The sequence below is a fragment of the Catharus ustulatus genome, chromosome 18, assembly GCF_009819885.2.
Source record: "Catharus ustulatus isolate bCatUst1 chromosome 18, bCatUst1.pri.v2, whole genome shotgun sequence".
In the NCBI taxonomy this organism is placed as follows: Eukaryota; Metazoa; Chordata; class Aves; order Passeriformes; family Turdidae; genus Catharus; species Catharus ustulatus.
This window is the reverse complement of record NC_046238.1, coordinates 7,647,342-7,671,030: the sequence shown is the minus strand read 5'-3', so window position 1 is coordinate 7,671,030 and position 23,689 is coordinate 7,647,342. Positions and strand designations below refer to the sequence as shown.

The 23,689-nt window shown below is 50.9% G+C and overlaps 1 protein-coding gene across 4 annotated transcripts in view; it reads left to right on the top strand.

Annotated features, from left to right (window-relative positions):
• Nucleotides 1–23,689, top strand: part of SEPTIN5 (septin 5) — a 42,548-nt gene that overhangs the window by 6,002 nt on the left and 12,857 nt on the right. The window contains exon 3 of one of the 4 annotated variants that reach the window (XM_033075567.2): nucleotides 14,563–14,626. The exons of 1 other annotated variant lie outside the window; for it this stretch is intronic. In XM_033075567.2, coding sequence (XP_032931458.1) covers nucleotides 14,612–14,626 — 15 coding nt within the window. In that variant the 5' untranslated portion in view covers nucleotides 14,563–14,611. Of the gene's footprint in view, nucleotides 1–14,562; nucleotides 14,627–21,057; nucleotides 21,370–21,408; nucleotides 21,501–23,689 lie in introns of those variants that run through there. 2 more of the 4 variants (XM_033075564.1, XM_033075565.1) reach the window with 2 other exon arrangements.

Below are 23,689 nucleotides of genomic sequence, written 5' to 3'. Positions count from 1 at the left end.
AAAGAGACATGGGGCACCTCTAATATGTGTGACTTAGGGTGTTTGTGAATGTATGCAAGTTGTTTCATAGCATACTGGAATAATTCCCATAAGGGCTGGATTTTTGTGTGTGTGTGTGCATGTCTACAGTGTGGTTAGCCTTGAAGCACAGGAAAAAAATGTTTGTCTGCTGTTACACATTCCTTTTCTCCCAGAGATTTGTCCCTGGAGCTGTGAAGAGGTTTGCAGTCATCTTATTCCCACAAAAGTGTTCAGGAGCTGAATTTGTGTGTGGTGTTGGGATGAGATGCCAGAACATATGCTCCTCATCAGTATGTATGTGTGCTGCTGTTCATCCATGACTTGGCTTTCCAGAAACACGGTTCAGCATGAGCAGTGGAAGGCATCACTGCATGCTGAGAGGGAAGATTTGGATGTACAGTGCTGACCATAGGGGCTGGGCTGCAGGAAGTGGAACAGATCTGTTGCTTCTAACTTAAGTAAGAGCTGTCTTTGTTTTAGGACTGAATGGGGTTATATTCTTCATTTCTTCACTTTTGTATTTCCAGTGCATTAATTGAAATCTATTACCTGCTAACATTCAGCTCTAGACTGCTATCCCTTCCCTCAGTCCTCACTCCCTGCCCTCAAGGATTGTACCCAGCAGCATCACAGCAGCCAAGTGCTGGGGGTGGCTGAAAGGGAGAAGGTCCTGAGAAGATGCAGGGACTGTTTTGATAATGAGCACAGCTTGGCTAAGTGTTGGCCAAGAGCTGAAGAGGAAGTGAAACCCTGCACAAGCATCTGCAAGGGTATAACGCCAAGAGGGGGAGGAGAATTGTTTAGTTTCTGGCTTGACTACAACTGTCCACTCCTGAAGTCAGAAGAAGTTAGAGAAGTTGAGGCTGAAGTTGAGTTCTGGAAGAGGGCTGTAGCTGTGCTGGGCAAGGCAGGACAGTGCAGGGATGCTCAGGATGGCAGAAACCTCTCTGGATACAGCTGTGGAGCCCTCAACCTGCCCCAGCCATGGCAGCCAGGGCCAAGGGAGGCTCAGGGTTAGCGCTTGGAAATGTAACACGGGAGGATCTGGGGCTGTGGTTCATGCAAGCCTGGGGCTCTGTGGGCTGTGAGCCAGTGTAGTTGTAAGTCAGTCAGAGGTGGGAAGCCCTTACTAGAGGTTAACTCCACTTGTTCACTCAGCTCTGAAATCTGGGCTGTTTGTGTGCACGGTGGCAGTGGCTGATGGCAGTAACAGCCGTGCTCTCCCTGCCCTGACTCCTGCTGGGGAGAGAGGGGCAGTGGCTGCCTGGCCCTGCCTGTGCTGTGTGACCACTCTGTGCCAAGGACAGGGAGACCTGAGCTTTGTGCAACTCAGCCCTTTGCTCTACCGAGGATCTTTGGGAGTGCCCTGTTTGTCTTGCAGCTTGTTCTGCAGTGTGTCCGGGGTGTGTGTGTGGAGCTGGGATGGCCCGTCTCATCCTGACCCCACCCGAGGCAGTTGGTGCCGTTCTCCCAGAATGACTCCTGGCAGGGAAACTGGGAGCTGAGTGCAGGCTGAGCAAATAAACCACAGGATCATGAGTGCTAGCTCCTGGAGTTTGGCCATGAGGAGCGGGCCCGTCCCACTGACCTCTGGATGTTCTCAGTGCAGAAGCAAGGGAGGGGAAAGGGATCCACTCAGTTTGTGGGAAAAGAGGCTCCAAGGGCGTAGCATCTTCCTACTGATTTCTTGGGAGGCAAAGCCCATGGCAGTACAGATGTGGCTCCAGTGATTCTGTTCCATATTTCCTTGCAGACCCCTGGTGCATGAAGCTGTGTGAGCACACACGAGAGCACAAGCCAGGCCTTTTACTGCTATAGTTTGTATTGAAATTATTTTTAAGGTTACTTCCCAGGCAAGTCACTTTGCTTGCAGCTTTTTGTAATGTCTCCTCGCTGTTTCCTCAGTGTGGGAACTATTTTAATCCTTCCTGACGCACTGAGCTCATTCTTGCTGTGATGTGTACACACATGTAGTCTCTTTAGATCCTGCAGTCTTACATCCACTTTTATTTTCAAATAAATTGAATACTACATTAATTATATATTCAGGTGAAATGTGAGTCACAAAGGCATCTACCTGTCCTACACACAGTCCCCTTGGCTGTGCTTTCTGTTTGGTTTAAAGCTCTCTTGAGCCTCTGCAAGTGATAAGAAGTCCTGGAAATGTGGGTAGGCAGTACTGGAAATGCCCATCTGGAACAACAGTAATTTCCCTCTGCCCAAGGCCTGCTGTAAAAAATGTCAGAGAGATTTATGGCTTTTAAGATCCAATAGATTCTCAGAGATTCCTGCTGCTTAGGGAGTCTGATGCCAGCTGGGATCAGACAGTAATAGAAGCATCATCAGAGCTTTCAGAAGCTGATATTTGCCCTGTTTTGTAGGCAGTGGGCTGAATCAAGGCAGCAGGAGTTAATTTAACAGATGCAGCTGGTCTGCAGCAAAGCCTTGCCATGATTGCACAGGGCCAAGACGAGCAGGAATGTGTCATTGGGACAGTGAGAGATGCTGTCAGGGATGATCTCTTGTTTCCCAGTGGTTGTTCTTGCAGTCCTGACTCTCAGAGATGGTTTCTGTGATGCAGCTGGAGCAGTGCACTGGAGCTATAGCAAGCCAAAGAGAAACTGCTTGTGTCTTGTCCCAAGGTTTACACCTGTGCTGTTCAGGTGCTTTAAAGAGCTCCCCTTCCCCGAAAGGAGCCTTTGGCAGGGTGTGTATTTATGAGGGAAGTGGGTATTGGGGAGGACAGTTATTTAGCAGAACTTGGTGCTTTTCAGCAGTTAATGCAGGCACCTGCTTGGGAAGCACTCCAGGCTCACTGAGCAGCTGGATCCTCTGGATCAGCTCTGGTCTGCCAACAGCCCTGGGGCTGGTGCTTCAGAGGCTCAGAGCAGGCCCATGGAGGTCAGGGAGTTAGAGACCTGTTTGCTGCTAGCGCCCCAGCAGTGCCACATGGACCTGCTTGGAGCCCTGGTGACCATCACTGTGCAGCAGGAGTGTGTCCTCTTGTCACCTGGATAAGCCTCATCTGCCCTGCCCCACCATGCTTGGCTCACACCAGCTTCACAGCATTGGATCTCACAGCAATTTGGGTAAACTAGAAGCAACTGGATGGAGCCCAGTGTTCCTGTTCCTCAGTGCCTGCTCTGTTCCGCTGCCAGTCCCAAATGGACTTGCATGCAGTCTCAGAGCTGTGGGATGGCATTATTTGCATCAGCTCTCATTATGTCAGTGAAAGCCTTTCTGTTTGAGGTGATAGGGCTGGTCCTCAGCAGCTGCTCAGATGTTCCAGCCAGTGCCAGGCGTTTTGCTGCCTCCTTTGAATGCCCAGTGTCATCTGAACATCTCCCTGTTCCTCCCATGGTCGCGCTTCATGGGCAGGTGTCAGACAATAGCAGAATTGTTCTCCTGGTAAACAAGTGATGGTGTTATTGGAGCTGCCCCTCATGTGGCAGCAGTGCAGTGTGTGCATGGGGTTGCTAATGAGGGTTATCAAGGGGCTTGTTAGTCTGAAAGCTTAATGAGCCATCTTCTGGTTCTTTGTGAAGCGTGTGGATGCTTCTTCCCATCAGCTGTTCCTGTGCTGCATCTTGCACTTGGGTGTGTTTAATACTGAGGTATGTCCCTGTGGGTTAGAGCTAACAGCTCATATTGGGCATTTTGAAGGACTCAGATCCCATTTGTCATGGCATTAATGGCAGTGGACATCCAGGAAATGTCTGGATGAGACCACTGCTCTTGTTTCCTCAGACACCTTCCTCGAGGGCTGAGCTTCCTTGGGCTCCAGTGAATCCCTGTGTACTGGGTACCTAGAGTTTGTCCCTTAGCTGATTAGGGATTTTCCTTCATGACAAATGACTATTTTCTTTCACTATTTTTCAAAAAATACAATAATTAGGGCATCCACCTACCTCTTGGCTAGCATCCTGCAGTAATAGGCCAGCATGTGTTTTCTTCAGAAAAGGAAGCAGGCCTTGCTTTGTGTTTTCAATGCAATGGTTTATAAATGAGCCTGAAAAGCTTGTGAGGGGCATTGGGATGAGAACCCACGCAGAGAATAAATCTGAGAAAATAAATCCCAGAAGATACATCCCTAGAGATCACTGTTTGGCCTGGCAAGTCAGAGCCCAGGCTAGAACCCAAGAGAACCCCTCCTCATTTTGCATGTGACAGTGGTTCCAGGATTTACTTGAGGATAGTTATCTTTGGATTCCTAAAACATACAAAGGTTTGACTTCATGCTGTGCTGCATGTCCTTAGAGCTATTTGTGGGTATCTAATTTGAATTTGCACCCAGTTCTTATTAAAGGGCTGTGGGTGACAAATTACTCTTGACCTGTTGTGGCTGTCACTTGAGCTGGCATTGCATGGAGGTGCTGGGGCTCTGCTAACCCATGGACTGAGCAGAGCATTCCCCACCCTGCCTCGCTCCTCTGCCCTACCTACGTGGATGTTTCCATTTCCTTTGGGTTGCCTTGTAGGAAAACACAGTCTAGCAAATGCAATTTTTTCCACTCCATTGCTTCCAAGTTCTTTCTAACATTGTGTGTTGCTGCCCCTTGTGTGTCCAACAGCCACAGCGTTTACAGTCAAATGACTTTGTCTTCTCTAATATCTTTTTAATCTGGTTTCATTCTGAGTTCTAGAAATCCAGTGTGATCATCTCAAAGGTGACTTCTTCATGAACTCTGCTATTCCAGTGCCTATGTTAGCATCTCTCATCTTACTTCTCATGTACTTTACCATTTTTGTTATTTTCAGATGAGCCCATAAAGAAATTTATGAAATCAACAATAGCACAGAAAAATTCTCAGGAGGGAGGATTCTAAATTATCTGTTCCTTACAATCAGGACTGTATTAGTGAGCTGCTGATAACAGTTTTTCTGCAGGGCAAGCAGAGAGTATATTGATGACTCTGACTGGATGAACTTTACAGTGGAAATCAAAACTGAAATAGCAGCAAAGACCAGTGTCACAGTGATAGCATCAGCAAAGAACAGATGTTATGGAGAACCCCTGTTTATTCAATGATTGGGCTGTGGTCCTGATGCAAGGACAATAGTTATTCAGCTTGGGACACTAACCTTTTGTGATTGCTTTTACTCTCAGTTTTTCAGGGAAGAAATTGTTATCTTAAAGTGGAAATTATTTTAGGAGGCATAGAGAATGCACTTTTGAATGTCTATCTTTTAATAACCCTCTGCAAGATGCACAACTTTAGTGTCTGTCTCCTGCAGTCCAGTTGGGTGATAAGGTTTGTTCCTTAGGCTGTAATTTTTGATGAGGAGAGAGGAAAAATTGCAGTCCTGAATTCAGTAGAAAATACCATCCCTGAGACTTTGTCAGGACAGTACTCATATTCCACATCTGTCCTGGTCAAATTGGGTTACCTGGTCTGGCTGCAGTATTTTATACTGAATGTGAGTGGTGAAATTTGCCAAAATTGCAGAGCTGGGTTGTGAAGCCAGTGCTTTTTTTTGGTAAGATCATACCAGCTCTGATCTCCTTGTTCCAGTATGAATCTCAGTGGGGCCTTGTGACACGATGGCAGTTATTGAGTGTTTGCCTGGCACTGGTGTCTGTGGAGCCTCTCCTGGCCACAGCCTTGCAGTTTCCCACTGTGCCAGTGCAGGACTGTGGGCTGTTCCTGCCACAAATGAAGTGATCCTGCTTGCAGTGCCTCTGAAATTGTTGGCACATTCTGGATTAACCAAGGAGCTGACACATTCCTCTGGTCTGGGTTGGTGGTGTGGAGATGGAAGGCAATAAGCTGAAACTTGAGCTTTTCCACAAAGGCCATTGTATAATGTAGTTATTTAAAAGGCAAATATTTTTAGGCAATTTGCAATAATAGGAACTGAGGGCCAGCCTTCTTTTAATACAGATGAAAGTGCCTAACTCCTTTGAAACTGAGGAGTTAGATACCTCCTGTATTTTTATAAATTTGGCTCTGTGAGCAGCCTTGTCACTGCTCTCCCCCCACCATCCCTCTCTGATCTAAGTTGCTGTGTAGCAAGAGCTCTCCCCATTTCCCATGAGGGGGCTGCTGCTGCCTCGGCATTTACACACCTGGTGCCAGGCTTACAGTTGCCTTTCATGTGCTGTGGTCCATGGATTATGTCCAGGAAAGGAGTTGCAGAAGGAAAATAAGTGAAAATACTGCAAGAGGTATGTTCCAGGCTGCTCTGAATGGCCCTTTCATCTTTGCCTCAAAAAAATCAGTGAGAGTTGTAGCTCTGTGAAAGGATCATGGCTGCACTCAGGAGTGACAGACCCATTTAACATTTTGGTTTCTGTATTGGAACTGAAACTTTTACAGTGCTGCTTCTATTTTAGGGATCTATTCAGCAGAGATGTTCCATTGCAGATTAATCTCTTAAGTTCATCCCACCTTCTTTTGAAAATTGTCCTCTATTTTCCTTCAGATTTCTTAAACCCCTCCTGTTCTCCCTGGCAGGAGCTGGCTAGTGGATAGTCACTGTTTATCACAGTGGCTGTGCTGCTTTCTGAGTGCTCTGTGTGCCTGGCTGTTGTCTTGTGTGCTGAGCACAGACCCTCTGTGGCTGGATCACCTCTGTGCTCCAGCTCAGCACCCTGACATAGGGCTGTGCTCCCTGGGAGCGTGGAGCTGACTGCAGTCCTCTCTCTGGATGACAAATCCAGGGCTGAGGAGCTCGGCAGAGCATTGCCCTGAGGCCTTATGCTCCCATGAGCTGACTCTGCTTCACCCACACTCATCACAGCATGGAAAACTCACACAGGCTTTGCTCTTGCAGATCTTTTCTTATCTTTTGCAGCGTTGCTCTCTTTTGCAGGGGACAGAGAACACGGCTTGGGGCTCTCCAGGGTGTCTGGGTGCATGACCCTTCTTCAGTGCTCTCCAGCACTGGATCCCTAACAGCTTAGCAGACAGCACTGGCCCAGCCAGGGCAGGTGTGGGTGTTTGCAGTGAAGTTCTCTATACTCAGAGGTGGTGGAAATGAAGCCCAGGGTATGACAGCTCTGTCTAGAGGCATTTCTGTCTGGAGGCCATGATTTTTAGGGATACACAGCATACTTTGATGAAGGAGTGGCTCTGCTCCCCTGTGAGTCAATCACACCACAACTAAAGCTTCCCAGAGGCACTTGAGCCTCAGGATTCCCCTTAGCCCAGATGTTCAACTTCAGACCTGTTCCTTCCATGCCGTGGTTGGTGTTTCTCAGGGCAGTGGGTGTGAAGTGTACTGTGCTCCAATTGTTGCTGTTGGAGCTCTCCCACTGGGAGCTCCCAGGCACTGCTGTGTAGAAACTCCTTATCTCCCCAGCAAGGCAGCCTGTCTGTTGGACAGTCACTTCCCCACCAGGTCCTTACTGTGTTGATGACTTCTGCTGGCATCTTACTGAGTTACAGAGCTGGCAGAAAGAAGCTGGTGGGAATGCAGGCAGGTGGGTACAGCCTGCTGCTTCATCTGCTGAAACCTGTTTGTCCTGCAGGTATTTATTCCTAGTCTATGCTGAAGAGGAGCTACCTGATCAGCCCAGGTCTGTGCCTGGTGCCAGGGGCTGAGAGAGATTCCTTTCTCTGATGCCCACTTCTTCTAGAAGGGCTGAAGCCCACAAGGAAGAAAGGTCTCACTTTTGTTGCAGTTTTGGTTGGTTGTTGTCCAGGGCTGGCCTCCAGAAAGAGGCTGAGGAGCAAAGTGCTCTCTGGGAGAGGCAGTCATGCTGTACTTCTCCTGCTGTTCAGCCCCAAGGTTGTTGTGTGATCCAAAGAAGTTATCACAGGATTGGCAGCACACAACCCAGTCTTCCATCTGCTTGAAGGAAGTCTAAAATTATGCAGCATGCAATCCATGGCTGCACAATGAGCATGCTCTGCCCCTTGTTCCCCTATCCACTGCATTTGCAATAGCTCATATCACCCTCTGGGGTTGTGCCCAGTGGCTGCTGTGTCACCAGTGAGGCCAAGGCCACGTGCATGTGTGAGCTGGGTTGGACTGCAGACAGGGTATGGATCACAGCAGCTGTATTTGCTGACAAAATGCCCCCATCCAATGGCTGCCATTGCAGTGAGACTGGGAATTCTAGAAGAGACCCACAAAACCTTGGTGCCTTCCTGTCTTGAGCAAAGTCTGGGGTAAGGGGGAAACCCCACGAGTGTGTAGGAGTATGTGTGTATAACAGTGATGTGTGGTGGCTGTTACTGCCTGAGGCACTGCTGGCTACTGCAGTCGGGTTAGAGCTTCCAACAACAAGACACTGATTCATCTGTGGTCAATGTGTTTTTAAAAGAATGCCACTGAACTGTCAGTCTGGTTTCTCTTGGCCAAGTGTGACCACTGCAAGGCTCTTTTCCTTAGGACTCCCCCATGCTGGTGACCTTAATTTTGATTTTCCTTTCTCAGTCTGGTTCCTCAGACATTTGTGCTGTCTGATCCAGGTGGGAGAATCCTGCTGCCACCTTGGCCAGTGTGGCCACTTGTACAGTGGAGAATGGGGCTGTGCTGGAGAAGCCACAGGGTTGTGGAACTGGTGCTCAGTGCTGTGTTGCCAGTACAAACCATTTCCAACCCTGTGTGTGGGGGGTGATAGAGTTGGGCTGCTGCAGTTGGAGGTCAGCATCTGGAGCTGGCACAAGGCAGAGCAGTGTGGCTGAGCTCATCTGACAACACCAAGCTGTGATTTTTCCCCACTGCTGTGCTTGGGTTTGGATTTGGGGGTTTGGGGGCTGAGTGTAGTCCCTTGCAGCTTGTGCCATACCCTGCTGTTAATTCAAAGCAGTTTCTGCCAGGTTTGTTCTTGCAGGGGAAGGAGGGAGAGTGGAGGCTTCGGATGGCAGTCGACTGGGAGGCAGAGATAAATTAAGTGTTGAGCTCTTAATGGGGAACATGCTCCATTGGTTTGGGTTTCCCTCCCCACCCATCCCTCTCTTTTTAATCTGTGGCACAGTCTTGGGAGCAGTTTGAGAACGGAAGTGATTTCAGACTGGAGGTGACCTCATCCGTCTCCAGCTCTGAGGTGGAGCAGTTTGGAGGCCCAGCCAGAGCTTATGATACTCTGAAAAATCCAGGCAAGGGGCTGAGGCTCCAGGAGAGCCCAGTGCCTCCTGCCCAGTGAGGTACAGCTGTGCTAGAGGGTGGGAAGTGGGTGATGGCTGGGGGGTTTTTATCTTTCTGTTCTCATCTTTCTACATGCTAGAGTGGAGGGAAGTAGGAAGGAGAAGCAGAGTCCAAAAAGCCCAGCTGGACATGTCACATATCAGAGCAGTTAGGTGCTGATGAAAGGTCCAGCCCTGTCCTGCAGGGTGCTGAGCTGTGCCTGGCTGGAAAAAACACTAAGTGTGATTATGTGCTATGTGGAAAGGTGCTGAAGGTATGGATGGAAGAGTCCTGCTGGGTTCTTTGAATCTGAGGACCCTGTGGATTAGCAGAAAAGGAGATCAGAGCCCTCCTGGAGGCTTTACTTTCTAGTACCCAAGATGTCAGTGAGAAATCTGGGAGATCTGAGGATCTGGAGCATGAGGTGTCAGCTGCAGGTCCAGATAGTGATGAGGAGCACATGAGACCACAGATGCTACTTGCAGAACCTACCAGATAATTCTGCTTCCTGACATGGCAAAGGCCCCTTCCTCCTGCCTTGATGTCTGCTATTTTGAGGTGGCCAAGATTTTCTGTTGCACAGCTGGAGCCTGGAGTCCTTGGACTCTGCTGGTCTCCAGCAAGCCCAGCTCTGTCCTGGATGCTGGAGCTGCTTTGCCAGGTGCAGCTCTGGACTTCAGTAAATGTCCATGTTTTTCAGTAAGGACAGCTTCCAAGTGCTGTCTCACAAGCTGTGTGGGGGTGTCCAGCCACTTCCCCTTAAGCTTAGTTGTCTCCTGGCTCCAGCTCAAGCTGAAGAGATGTTGGGCTGTGGTAGGCTATGGCTGGGAAAATAAAAGCAGTCTTTTCTCATGTCTCTGTGGCTGTGTGGCTGCAGAAATTCCCTGCAGCTGGGTAGGCAGTATTGGAGGGGGAGAAATTGACTGGAAGAATTTGCTTTTCTCTTGGTCTTGTCCCAGGTGACATCAAGACTCTTGCTTGGATATAAATTCTCCTCCCACCGCTGCTAAATAGGGAGAGTTTAAATGTTTGTGGGATCTAGCAAGAGACTTTTTCCAGCCCTCCTGTCCCTCTTCCCTGTTGCACTGGGAGCAAGGACTGAAAATGAATCCCATTGTGACCATGTCACAGTGAGGACAAGAGTTTGCAGACTTTCCTCCTTCCTGCCTCAGAATTATCTCCATGCCTGTGCATGATGAAACAATCTGAAAGTGCCTGGACAAACAGGTATTTTGTGTCCAAAATGCCCCTTTTTTCCCCTCTGCTCAGTATCCCACAGCTGTGCCCATGACACTGAAGTGCAGTGACAGGTGACAGGTGCTGACTGGGTTACAGAGAGCTCTACCATGTCTTTGAGAAGGAGTTTGGGTCAGTGGAGCCCTAGGAGAGGTTCGTGCTGCTGTCAGGGATGGATGGATGGTGCCAGCACTGGCTGCCTGGCAGGGCTCAGGACCTTGGCAGCCCCCTGCATCTGCAGCCTCTGTGTGTGAGCCTCAGCAGCATCCCAGAAAGGGACCATTATCCCCAAGCCTTGCCTGTTGCTGAAGTCAGGAGGGCACAATAAAGATGTGTGGCAGCCTGGAGCGGGCTCGTGTGTCGGGAACAAAAGAGGCTTTGTACCAGGCACTGCCTCTGGTGGGAGGTTTGTCAGCTCTGGAGCTGGGATGGTAACTCAGGGCTCTGTGCCCAGCCCTGCTGTGCTGCTCAGGGCCTCCCCTGATTCAGGGCAGGGTCTCTGGTTCTTCCTTCACTGGGGGAGGTCTTGGCAGCAGATCCTGCTTGCCTGAGCACAGCTTTGCCCGGTGGGCTGGGAACTGCAGGAGGCAGGGCTCCCCTGGTCTCTCAGGCTCAGCAGCCCTGTGCTCTGTGCCCTGAAGCTGTGTGCTCTCTGCAGTGTATTAAGTCCCCAGGAGCAGCCTCAGGGTGACTGGGACAGGGTTGTAATGGACCAGGATGGCAATGTCACTCTATCTGGAGCTTTGAGCAGAAATGACTCCTGGGAAGAATTCAGCAGAGCAGGGCTGAGTGGGACAGCTTGACAGTAGTGATTGCAAAGCAAAAGCAGATTGGAGAAGCAAAGGAGGCTCCTGTGCTCAGGCTGTTACACCAGACACATGAGCTTGAGGAGGAGACACTTTAGAGAAAGCTCTTTTCCAGCTATTGAGAATGGACCTGAGGTCTGGCTGCTTTCCCAGCTCTGGCTGCATCATCAGTGCCATGTTGTTGTGGGGCCAAGCATGGTGGTGCCTGCCAAGTGATCCAGAATTGCCCTCTCCAGATGGGTGTGGTTGAAGGTGAGATAAAACCATAACTGGGCAGAGAAGCTGGTGATGGAATTGGGGCAGTAAGACAAGATCATGTTGGGAGGGATCCTTCCATGAAACTGTGTAGGATGCTTTAGAATTTTGGTTTTGTGCCAGTTTTGTCCAGCTGCTGCTACTGTACTACCACAGGGTTACTGTTGCTGTTTGTTCATGCTATCTCCTGATATTCCATCCTTTCTCACCTAAGAGCAATGTTCTCCAGGAACATTAAGTTCTGCTCTCTCCAGTCAAGACTAGGAAGATTTTATTGTGGAGGAAAGGAGAACTTAGTATATGTTCTGCTGCTCTCTGCTGTTGTTGTGAGTCCACCACAGGCACCAGATCTTCCAAATGGAAGGAATCTCTGAAGGGAATTGCAGGGCCCATGGCCAGGCTGAGAGGAGCCTCATGTCTCTTCTGGCTCTGAAAGAATGTGTGCTCAGAGAGGAAGCAGCAAACACAGGAAAAGGGTAGTTGCTGAACACAAACTGCCAAGAATTAAGCAATCTGGTTTATAGTATGAAGCCTCCTGTTGAGCAAGAAGACTACTTTCCCTCCCAAGCAGGTGTGACTGGTAAAGCAAGGTGGCAAAGTCCTCCCAAAGTTCAGCTGCCAGACAGGACCAATACTTCTGTAGCCCTCCTCACACAGGGTGTCCCCAGTTTTTCTCTCTTTCCTCCTGCTGCCGTTTTTGGAAGCTGCCTAGACTCTCCCCTGGTACCAGCTGCCATTTTCATCTCCATTCTGTGCTTTTGTGCTGCACAGGCATCACTGGCATGTTCTGCTCTTTTGTGGGGCAGCAGGGTACATGGTTGGCCCAAGCAGCATGTACTTAAAAATAAATGCATGGGAAAGGTGTCTGGGTAAAGATTTCTTTGCATAACGTGATTTCTGCAGGACCCTGATACAGAAAAAAAAAGGCATGGTAGCTGTTAATTTAGGAATCCTGGCTTATCAGTAGCGGATTCCTTTTGGCTTTGAGAGGGCAGGCCAAGAGATGTGGGAACAGCTTTATCAACCCCTCTTCTGCTGTGGTGCCTTGCAGAGCAGTAATTTAGTGTAGTTGCACTTGGGAACAAGTCCTCTGTGCCTTCAGGGAAGTGGCCTGTAGGTGGATTAATGATGGAGCTTGGTGACAAAATCAAAGGGGGAGGGCTGCAGTGCCTCCCAGGTGTTCGTTTTGCAGAAGGGAGGTATTAGGTCACTGAGGAGAGTCAATTCAGCCTCTGTCCCAACTGGCTGGCTGTTCACTCCCTGTGTGCTCAGGAGAGCAAACCCTCTCTAGAGTCCTTTGCTGTGTAGCTGCTCCTGTGAGCCAGCACATAAATGGAAACAGATGGCTCCGTCTCAGCGGTTAGTAGGAATCTCTCACTGCTGCAAAACTGCTAATGAAGTCTGGGGCTGGACTGAAGCAGACAGGGCTGCTGTGCTGGTGGGCTGTGCTGGGCTCCTGGCTCTGTGCTGGGGTGCCTGTTACTGCCCCTCTGTCACAAGGGCACCAAGACTGCTGAGCTGACCCCACAGCCTGGCAAACTGTGCTGTGTCCTGCAGCAGCCTCAGGCAGGGAACTGCATCTGGGTACTGCAGAGCCACTGGGACCTGTCAGGGCCCATCAGTCTTGGAAAATAATCTGTGTGGTCATCCTTACTGTGAGTTCCAGACCTTGCAATTCACACCTGTATTATGGAAGGACATGGGGACCCCTCAGTATCTGACACAATCCCTGCTGAGGCTCTGAGCCAGATATTTATTCATCTAAGGTTCTTTGCTCTGTTTCATTACAAACTCAGACTAACTAGTCTTATTTTTGTCATACTGATCAACATCTCCCTGATAAGGAGAAGCAACACTCAGCAGTTACTGACTATTACTCTTAAGCTTGGCAGAAACTTTGTTTAAATTCCCTTTGACAGCAGAGTTTGATTTAGATGTTCAGTGACTTGAAGTTTTCTCCCATCATCACGTAAAATGTGAATCTCTAGTCACGCTGCAGGGCACAGGGAAGTGGTGAGTTGTGCAGCAAAGGTGTAACCAGGCTTGGTGTTTGCTGGAGCAAGTAGGTGATGGGGAAGGGGAGAGAAAGGTGTTGGCAAGCATTTCTTGATTCTGTTTTTGATTATTCTGACAGCTGCCCCCCAGGCACAGCCTCTGTGTCTGGGACAGCAGGGTACAAGGAGCTGATGGGAATGCTGGGTGGCTGCACAGCCACAGACAAGTGGGGAACAATCCCCAGCTGCCTTGCTGCCCTTACCTTTTCTTCTTCACTCATGCAGCAAACTGCCAGGCTCTGTATCTGCCTGGGTGGTCCCACAGCTGTGCCAGTGGCCCACAACACAGCTGTGCTGGGGACCTCCTCAGGCAGCCAGGGCTGTGATGCCCTTTGGGGCCTGCACCTCACTGTTGCTGTGATCCAGCATGGGCACCAGTGTGTGCCAGGCCCTGGGAAGCCTGGCCAGGCTGCAAATGGTGCAAGAGGTACTGACTGTTCCATGGCTGCAGTGTCTCAGCCTCGTGGCCTGCCAGCCTGGCACAGCTGGCTAACGCTCCATCCAGCTCTTGGTGGGCAGCCAGCAGTGGGCTGGCATGGATCACAGGGAGAGAGTCAGCTGCAAGGCCCTGGAATCTTCTGAAAGGCATTTCAAAGCCCCTTGGATGGAGCAGGCAGCAGTTTCTTTTTTGCAGCCATGTGCAGAATAGAAGCTACCAAACCTAGGCAGGAGCTGCTGAAGTCTCGATGGTTTGCACTGCAGGGCTGTAAGCCCCGTGCTCTGCATGGATTCAGGACATTGCCCATGGAGAACACAATATGTCAGGGTACAAGAGGATAGAATCGACAGATTGTCTCTGAAAGCTTCAGTCTGTACATCTCTTGTGAGGGGGAAAGCTGTGGGAAAGTTGTGGATCCCAGCAGCATACATCCTCTTTGTGTCTGTGCATCTCTGCAGGTCCTGGGGATGCTTGTGCAACCATCCGGGCTTCAGGTATCAGGACTGCTTCCCAGAAAGCCACTTCTTAGTGGCAGGGGAGGACAATCTTGTATGCTCAGCGAGGATCTCTTTGGATACTTCATCTGAGCACACAATCCTCTCCTTCTCTGGGAGCTCTGAGATACAGCTCTGTGTTAAATTACCCCAATTTCATCATTGCTCAATCTCTTCCTCAGGTTTCCTGCAGGAGGGTGTTATGATCTTTTTCTGAGAGCATCTCACACCATGGCTGAGAATCAGGTATGCTTCTTTAGGCCCTGCCCAAAAGGAGTGTTTGGCACCACGGCTCATAAATGGAGGTGTGCTGCAACCCTAGTCCAGCTGATTGGGTATTCCTGCTGATTAGCTAGTTGCTTCCAATTGCCAACAACATCACACTCATTGAATTCACACTGTGATTTCTGTGTCACCTGGGGAAAAGGGGCAGGGTGCAGCTGTGGGAGGGAAGCCTGTGTTTGCCAGGCTGAAAAGGACAAATGTTACTGCAATGAAGCACTCAAATCATCATGCAGTTCATTCTGCTGTTCATATTGAACCAAGAACAACATCCTGGGGAGGAAGGGAGCAGAATTTCCCTCTGACTAATGCTGCTGGATTGTGCAGGGCTGTGGGGGAGCTGCCAGCCAAAGTAACGATCAGGAGGAGAAAGGAAATGGAAAGGGAATCTAATTATCCATCTGCAAAGACAGATGCTAATCTCGACACAGGGCCCAGTCCTGGGCAGACTGATGTGGGCAGTGACGTTTGCACAGACTGTTTTCATGGTGGGGCTGGGAAACGGGCTCCTGGGGGTCCCCTCTGGGACAGCAGATGGTCCAGCACACATCACAGCAAGCCAGGGGAGGGTGCCCAGCTGCCTTCCCCAGGAACATTGGCCTGTGCTTAGCTCTGAGGGATGGTGCTTCACAGCCAGGTACAGCTGTGTTATGTGGAGATGGAGGTGGAGCACAGGCAGAGTTGTGCTGGTGAAAGGGAGGAGGGTGAGTGAGCTCCCTCTCAGCAATCTCATCTCTGTCAAATGGGCTGGGGCTACAAGCCCAGGGGTGAGGGTGGGAGTGAAGGTGAAGGTCCCTGTATGCCTCTGCTGTCCCAAGGTGCACAATGACTCTGCTTCATGTTACTGAGTGTGCAGAGGCAGCTGGCAGCAGGGAGGGGGAGTGTGTGGCTGGAGCCTGGGCATCTGAGTCCTTGATGGGAGACCGGCAGGAGACCCCCTCGGAAGGAGAAGGTGCCTCTACCTCCTCGTGCTGCAGAGCTTTTCAGGGTTATTGCTCACACAAGGCCAGCTTTTCTCTCCTTGGGTGCCTTCCAGAACTGAAGGTTGCTTTAGAGAGTTGCCTTTTCCCCCCTTAATTAATGGAATTTAAAATTATTTGGTGAGCTGAGTGGGCTTATTCTCCTCTCTTGTGGGCATCAGCTACTCCTAAAGTTATGTTAATTGTAGCTGGAAGATAGAGGTTGGGAGTTCTCCCAAGACAGTTGGCTTTCCTTCTCCCAATAAGGTTTTCAGGAGCCTGCTGGGAGGTTAAGAAAGATCTTGCAGACTTGGGAGTAGCCATGAGATGGGTGAACTGGGAATGAATCAGGACAATTTCTGCTTGAGTGGAGCATCTTTGTTGTCCACTGCCATGCTCTCCATGGTCTGTGCTCAGCGTGCTGTCTGCAGGTGTGGTGCTGGACTGTCTTCCCCTGTGATGCCCTTGGATTAGCTCCTGCTGGACCAGGTGTAGGTGTCTCACAATGCTCAGAGGCCATGATGAACTCTTCAGTCAGGATTCAGCCTCTTTGGTAGACAGGCCTGATCCTGCATCCCTTACTCACGTGAGCAGTCGTCTCTATTTCAAAGGGACTACTCGGTGAGTAAGGATCGCAGGATTGGGACCACTACCTGTAACTTAAACTGCACCTTCTGTAGGATCCTGTCCCCTTTTCCTATTCATGTATGTTAACATGCATCAAGAACTTTCAAAATTGATGTTCTTGTCATTTGGATGGAGAGCCTGAGAGCTGGAAGAAGCAGTGCCTTTCCATTGCAGAGGATAAATCACCATTATTTTTTATCCTCTCCCACCAAACTGCTCTCAGCTCAGTCAGCTTCTGTGCCCCAGAGCAGTGTGTACCTGTTTGTCTCCCAAACGCTGTTCCTGGCTTCCCAGAGCTGGCAGGGCTCTCCCTGGTTTTCCCAGCTGTAGCTGTGAGATGAGAGGCCGAGCATCTATTTTAGCCTGATTTCTGCTGCAGAGCTGGAGGATGAATGGATGGGAGAGATGAGCAGCACTAGTGCCGAGACTGCCGCAGACCTCCCTGCACCACCTGGTTTCTCCTTCTGTCTTAAGAGGCTAAGTTGGGAAACCTCTGTCCTGTGCTGAGGAATATGTTCGTAATCGGAGGAAGCAGCGAGGCCGGCAGGTTTGCCCTGCACGTTGGTTTCCGTGTGGCTCTGGCCAGGGAAGCCGCTCGGGCGCCTGGGCCGGCTTCTCCCTCGCGCGGAGCGCTCCGGTACCGCACCGCGGCTCCTCCCGGGGAGATCCGGGCAGCGACCGAGCGGCTGCTGGGAGAGAGATCCGGGCATCGACCGAGCTGCTGCTGGAAGACATCCAGCCAGCTCCACGTCTGCCCGGTTTGTTATATGGTGCAGATTATCCTAAATGAGGAGCTGGGTGTGAGAAGCTCTGTGAACTCGCTCCAGAGCGAGTCACGAGTTTAAACAAGCAGGAGGCAAATTACGGTCGTCGCTTCTTTTTAAGAGCTGGAAGTGGAGGCATGGCATGAGTCACACAGTGCTTCTTGGGAAGCACGAGGCACTTCAAGTGGAATCAGAGAGCATAAATACTTTTGAAATAGAATTTGATACGTTTCTGGAGGGATTATGTGGCAAAGCAGCAGGGATCCTTGAGCGGAAATTAAGTTTGACCTGTGGGATAGGTAAAAGAAAATATGAGATCTGGCTGCTGTGCAGATGGTGCTTGTGGCACTGAACATACAGGAGATTAATCCTGTGCTTTGGAATTTCTGCACTTCTTGTCTGGTATTTTGGTTTTTCCTGAGCATCACAGGATGAAGTCTAGCTCAAGTGTCAGGGCTCTGATGTTCCCAGGAACCACTTACATGGAGCCTTGCTTGCAAGTTCGAGGTTAAATTATTCATCAGAGTTTAGATCAGCAAGGCTTTTTCCCTTGGATCAGGTCAGCAGAAGCCTCAGGCTGAGTGTGCAGCTCTGCTGGTGATGCAGCAGCAGAGTTCAGACCTTGCAATACCCGTGAGATTCATCTGTCTGAAGTCAGCACTGATGTTCCTTATAGTGGGAGAGAAGGCAGCAGGAGAAGAAGGTGGTAACTGAGCCCTGGAGGTTCCCAGGTATGCACCTACATGAAGATATTGGCTGTTCCTCAGCCTCCATTGCCCTGGTCCAAGCTGGGAATGGGTTTGCTGCCTGCTGCTGCTCCTGTTCAGCTTGAGCAAACAGCTTCTCTGGAACTGCCCTTCCCTTCATCCTAGAAAACAACCAGGAAGAAAATTTCCCTTCTGTGGGGAATTCTGCAAATAGCTTAGTTACTTCAGAGGAAGAAACATAAATGCTGTTATTACATGACTGTGCTGACCCTGCCAAGCCATGGATGTGCAGTTTCACCACTCTTCCATGCACGCCAGGCTGGCTCAGTGCATCCCTACTGGGACCCTGTTGCCTGGCTCTGTGCTGCTCACGAGCATCACTCTGCATCAGGCTGAAATTTTTTCCTTCCATGACATGCTCCTGGTTATCCACCAAGGATGGAGCTTCATTCAGCACTGCAGTCCTTAAGCCCCAGCATCTCTGGCAGAAAACAGCTCCCCTGCAGGTGGAGGACTTCTCTGCTGTAACAGATTGACAAAGAACTGGTTTGTGAGGTGGGAAGGGCTTGGTGCACCCCATGCCTGTGTTGACCTTGCTGACTGTTGGGCAGATTGGGGCTGGGCAGGTTGGGGTTATCTGCTCTGACACTCAGAAACTTGGATCCTGCAGCTCTGCCTGGAGAGTACCTTAGAGGAACCAGTTGAAGAAAACATTTTGGATTTGCTCTAGATCTTGGAAGTGCCAAGTTTTTCCCTGCTGAGTTCTGCTGCACTCTGCACGAGATGTCCTCTGTTTTTCTTCTTTTAAGGATGGTGTACATCAAATTTCTTGTTGGAGGAGCAGGCTAGGATTTTCACTGGCCATTTCTAAGGGCTGTGTAGAAAGAAGAGCGTGATCAGAAAGAACAAGGGCAAAACAAGATTGTCTTGTCTGTCTTTGGGAAGTTTGGACACAGATCAGCCTGAACCAACAGCTCTGGGTGTGTCATGCAGCACATCTCAGGGACACAGACGAGTCTGTCATTTATGGTTTGGTGACTCTGAGGATGCCACATGAGCATCTCTAGGAGGGACAGGAGAGGCTGAGACCAGTTGACTGTCCTTCAGCATTTTGGAAACCACAGCATTGGCCACTCAGTCTTAAGATGATCTCTATAGCCAAGACCTACTCTTCTGTATCTTTTCCTGATCTGCTCTCTGAGCTGTCAGGCATGGCCTTCTGACTGGAATTCCTCCCTGGCTGCCAATCCTGAGATGTGTGATGTGTGAGAGCTCAAGGCACTTGGGAGACAGTAGTTCCTTGTTCCTCTCTGCACTGTCAGCACAGCTCCTGGGCCATGAACAACACTGTGGTTTTGTCGCAACCGAATCATTGTTGACTTCATCTGTGATGGCAGCCCAAAAGAATGTTCTGATTTGGTGCAGTGGGCTCGTGGGGACACAGCATGTCTCCATGTGCCTTTGGAAGATGCTTGTGGTTGGTGGCCATGTGGCCTGTGGCCCTCAGACAAGGGTTTTCCAAGCCATGAGAATTCATGGAAGTTGGAGAGGGTTTGCTTACAGCCATTGTGGTTTATAGTGTGGAAAGACTGGTGAAACCTCCTGTTATCATAAGAGGGTTTGGGTGCACCTTGGGTGTGCTACAAGCCATTGCTCTTGCTGCCCAATGCGAGGCAGCGCAGTGCTGTCACTGCTCCTGAGTCATGTTCCAGTTGCAGACTCTGGTAGAAGAGTCCCCCCAGTCCTGGAAAGCAAGGATTAGGTGAATCTAGGAGGAAGAAGAGGTGTCATGAGCATAGCCTGACCTACCACTGAGCTGGGAGACCAATGCAGGGCTGTCAGCTCCCTAGGGAATGGAGCAGTGCTGCAGAGTAAGGGCAGAGCCACCACACAGGAACATGTTCTGAGCAGTGACATTTCCTGCCATATCTGGATCTCAGTCAAGGACTTCTGCTTGAATGCTACACATAGAAACAACTGGGAACAAAACTCAGTGAGTGTAATTAAGGATGCTACTGGTGGAGCAGGGTGATTTGGAGAAGGGTTTCATGCATGTGGTATGATAGCTGTTGTATGGCAGGAATTTTCCTGCTCTGGGAGTGTTTCCCAGTTCTCCTCCATTTATTTTTATCAACCTTTAGGACCTTGTGCCTGCAGCTTCTGGCATCACCCTCTGTCAACTTGTAGGATGGCAGCATTGGTAAAACATTGGGGTTTTTTCCCCCTCTTCTCTCCTTTTCACACTCACAGCTCCCAGACTTCGGCCACTGGACCTTACAGTGACTCAGTACCTCATAACCTGGTGTCAGCCAGGGGGGTGCATGGTGGAGGCCCAGGTTGTGGCCCAGGGTGACCAGGGCAGGCCTTGCTGGTCTGACACTCTGTGGAATCATTGCTGGAGCCATGCAGATCCCAGAGAAAGCAGCAGGAGCTCTGGCTGACAGTGAAGCAATAGTATGACTGCAGCCTGTGTCCTTCCCATTGGTGAGAAGAAAGCTGCTCAGGAACCCGTGGGGCAAAGGACAGGTTCCTCCAGCACCACCAGTGCTGTCATCTCCTGTCACTTCATTATACATGCTGTGGTATTAACCCCCTGGTTTCCAGAATGGTGTGATTATATTAAATTAGGAGGTTTTGTCTGTTTTATATAAATTCCTGTTCAGTTTCTATGGCTGCACAGAAAAGCCAGAGGACATATTTTATAGAAAGGTTCAGAACCCAGACTTGAGATTTGAATGGCTTTTCTGGTGTGCTGGGCTGTTGTTGGGTTGGGTCCATCTGCTTAATGAACACACAGATGCTTCCTTACTCTGAAACGTCTTCAGAGCTGGAATGGTTGCTGTAAGATACAGAATGCATCTGCTGCTAGTCCAACTGGATTGAGAGATGAAGCTACAATAGAGCCTGGAGTAGACAAGAGCTCAGCCTGCACCACGTGGGGGCAGATCCATGTCAACCAGGACTGGGATCTGGAGAGTTATATTTGAACCTTTAGAGCTTTGAATATTTGAACTATCTGAGCTGCTTTTCAGGGGCTTTGTGGACCCTTGGGACCTTCACCCACACAGCCAGAAGCAGCCTATTTTTGCTGAGAGCAAGTTTCCTCCGGCAAACCTTTGTCTCGGCTGTGTCAGGCAGGGTATGTAAGAAATCCTGCAGCTGAATAGGCCCATCTGTCACTCGGAGTCAGCCTGATGGCAGGGACAGCATCCGGTGCGTGCACAGCCCCTCCGCGGGACACTGGCGGGGCGAGGACATCGCCGCTGGCCGGCGGCCGCGGTGGCCTTTGTCCTGTCCTCGCTGGCAGGCTCCTCCCGCGGCACAGGCGGAGGCAGGAAATCCCGGGCAGCTGCCTGGGATCCTCCTCGCCTTTCCTCGCCTCTCCTCGGCTCTCCTCCTCGCCTCGGCACCGAGGCGAGCCGAGCCAGCCCTGCGTGTGTGTGCACGCGTAGGCGGGGGGGCTGCCGCATGGATTTAGCGAAGGCTGGCAGGGAACACATGGGTTGGGGTTTTCTCCCTCGGCCCGCGGTGGGTGTCCGTCCGTCCTGCCAGCCGCGGTTATGGATTCGATCATTATTCAGGAGCGGTTAGTGGAGCGGCTGCTGTCTCCCCGGACGCAGGCACAGCGAAGCCACCCAGGCAAGCTGAAGGTACAGGGATGTATTTATAGCACTGCGCGAGCCGGGGAGCAGCGGGGACAGGAGGGGGGAGGATGGTGCCCGAGAAGACGCGCGCAGCACAAGATGAGACCTCTGAGGAGCAGAGGAGCGGAAAGACGCCGGTAAGGGAGGGACGGCGGGCACAGAGAGGTGGGAGCAGCCCCCGGGGGCGCGGGGGGCAGCCGGGAGATGCGCGCTTTGCTGCGGCTTCGGTGCAGTGATTCCCTGTTTGAATGGCGTGTGCGTGCATGGGGGGGCTCGGGGCAGGAGTCAGTGCTGTGTGTGCCCACACGCAGCCCGATTTGTGTTAATTAACGCTGTGCTTTGCTGGCCGCGTTCCTTCTCTCCAGCAAATGCTGGTGGGCGAGTGGTTTTGCCGATACTCTGTGCTCAGCCTCTGGCCCGAGGAGCAGATGTCCGTGGCAGATGCCTCGGGGGCTGTTTGTGTTATGAATTTATGCAGCTTTCTGCAATGAAAGGAAGCAAAGAGCCTGCCTCTCCTGCAGGGCTGAGCTGTGCTGGCTCCTGCAGACGCGGATGCGGCCGTGCCTGGCCGGAGGGAAGGGCTGGAGGAAGGGGCCTGGGAGGGAGCTGGCTGCCTTCTGCTGGGGCTGTGACACCGACAGGGCCCTTCCCCCTGAAGAGACAGAGGCACCAGGCTCCTAGCACAGCTCCAACATTTCTGCGGCTTGCTCCATACCTTGATAGGAATTATTCTTCAAATTTGCTGTGGTCCCATGATGTTTAATTTTAGCCTTTTGAATATACCCAGAAAGGCCCCTTTTATCCCCAGGCTGAATGGTGAAGCCACGTGAGATCTGGGTTGGTTTGAACAGCACATCCACCAGAGTGGTGAGGAGGGAATTGGAAAGGACAGGAGTGATGGAGGCTGTACTCTGCCTTGGAGGTGCAGACAGCCCTGTGAACACCTCAGTACCAGGATAGCTTCTCCTCTGTGCAACACCTCCTGAACATTTCTACACCCCCAACAGGAACAGGGCTTGAGCCCACCCAGGGCTCTGTGCTTGGCTTGAGCTCTCAGGGAGAGCACTGGCTGCCAGGGGAGCCCTGGCCACCTCGGCCGGGTATTAGAGGATGAGAGGATGTGATATGTTGCTGTAATGTCTGGTGAACTAGCAAGCATATGCCAAAGGAGAGTACTGGTGTGTTTTGCTTGGCCTGGGGTGCTTTGGTTTGTGACAGGGTCCCAAAGATTGGCCACAGCTCATGGTGGTGTGTGGGGCACGTTCCCAGGCACGTGGTAGTGGGATGCCAGCGGGAACAAAGGCAGCAGCATGGAGCAGGCAGTGGGAGAGGGACTCCTTGTGCCAGAGTGCTTCTGGCTTGGCTGCCTGAGGGCCTGTCCTGACAGCTGGAGCTGGCAAGGGAAGCACAGTGCGGGAACCAGCTGTCCTGGCTTTTGTCAGCTTGATGGGACCTGGCTTATGAGGGTCAAGAGCACAGGGAGGGGGCTGTGATGCATTTAGGAACACCCTCCATCCAAGCCTCTCATCTGATTAATGGATTTGAGCTTTTCATAACCCAGAAAGCCTCCTGTCTCTGCCAGTAGCCCTCCCAGGCCTCTCCACCCCATGCTTAGTTGCTCTGCAGATACTACCTGGAGGTGGTGAGTGGTGTAGAGCTTTAAGCAGGGCACACACCAGGCTCAGGATGCTGCTTGGGCTCCTTAAGTGCCACAATGATGTTGCCATGGTGGCAGAGGTGGTGGTACGTGCCTGCCACAGTGCCTGAACATGACTGGGATAGGAGAACACACTGAGTATCTCAAAGTGAAGGTGAAGAACTGTGAGTCAAGGCTGGTGCCCATGCTGCTGTTCCTGAGAGAGGGCTGTTACAAGAAGGGGATCCCTTCTCACAAATCACCTTGCATCTCTTGCTTTCACCCTTGACAGGGCTCTGCAGTGTGTCCATGGCTGGTCAGAGGGAGACATGGCTGGGGACACAGTTTTTCCCCTCACAGCCTCCCATAGTGAGGAAACTGCACTCAGCACTGACCTTCCTTTCTGCAAGGGAAATGACTGCATCAGTCATGGGCAAAGGGCAGTGTCCTGCACCAGCTGGGATTTGCTCATTTTGAATATCGTGGTTCCACAGAGCTATGGGGAGGCAACCAGAGGAAAAGTAAATCCACACTCTCTTGGTTGGACTGAGCAGAAATGAGAGATCAGGTTCAGCCAGTTACACCTGGCAGAAGAAAGTGGAGTTGCACCAGAGTGCAGCTCCCCAGTGTCTCCATTGTCAGCCCTTAGTCATCTAGGTTAAAAACCAAACGAAACAAGAGAAACACACC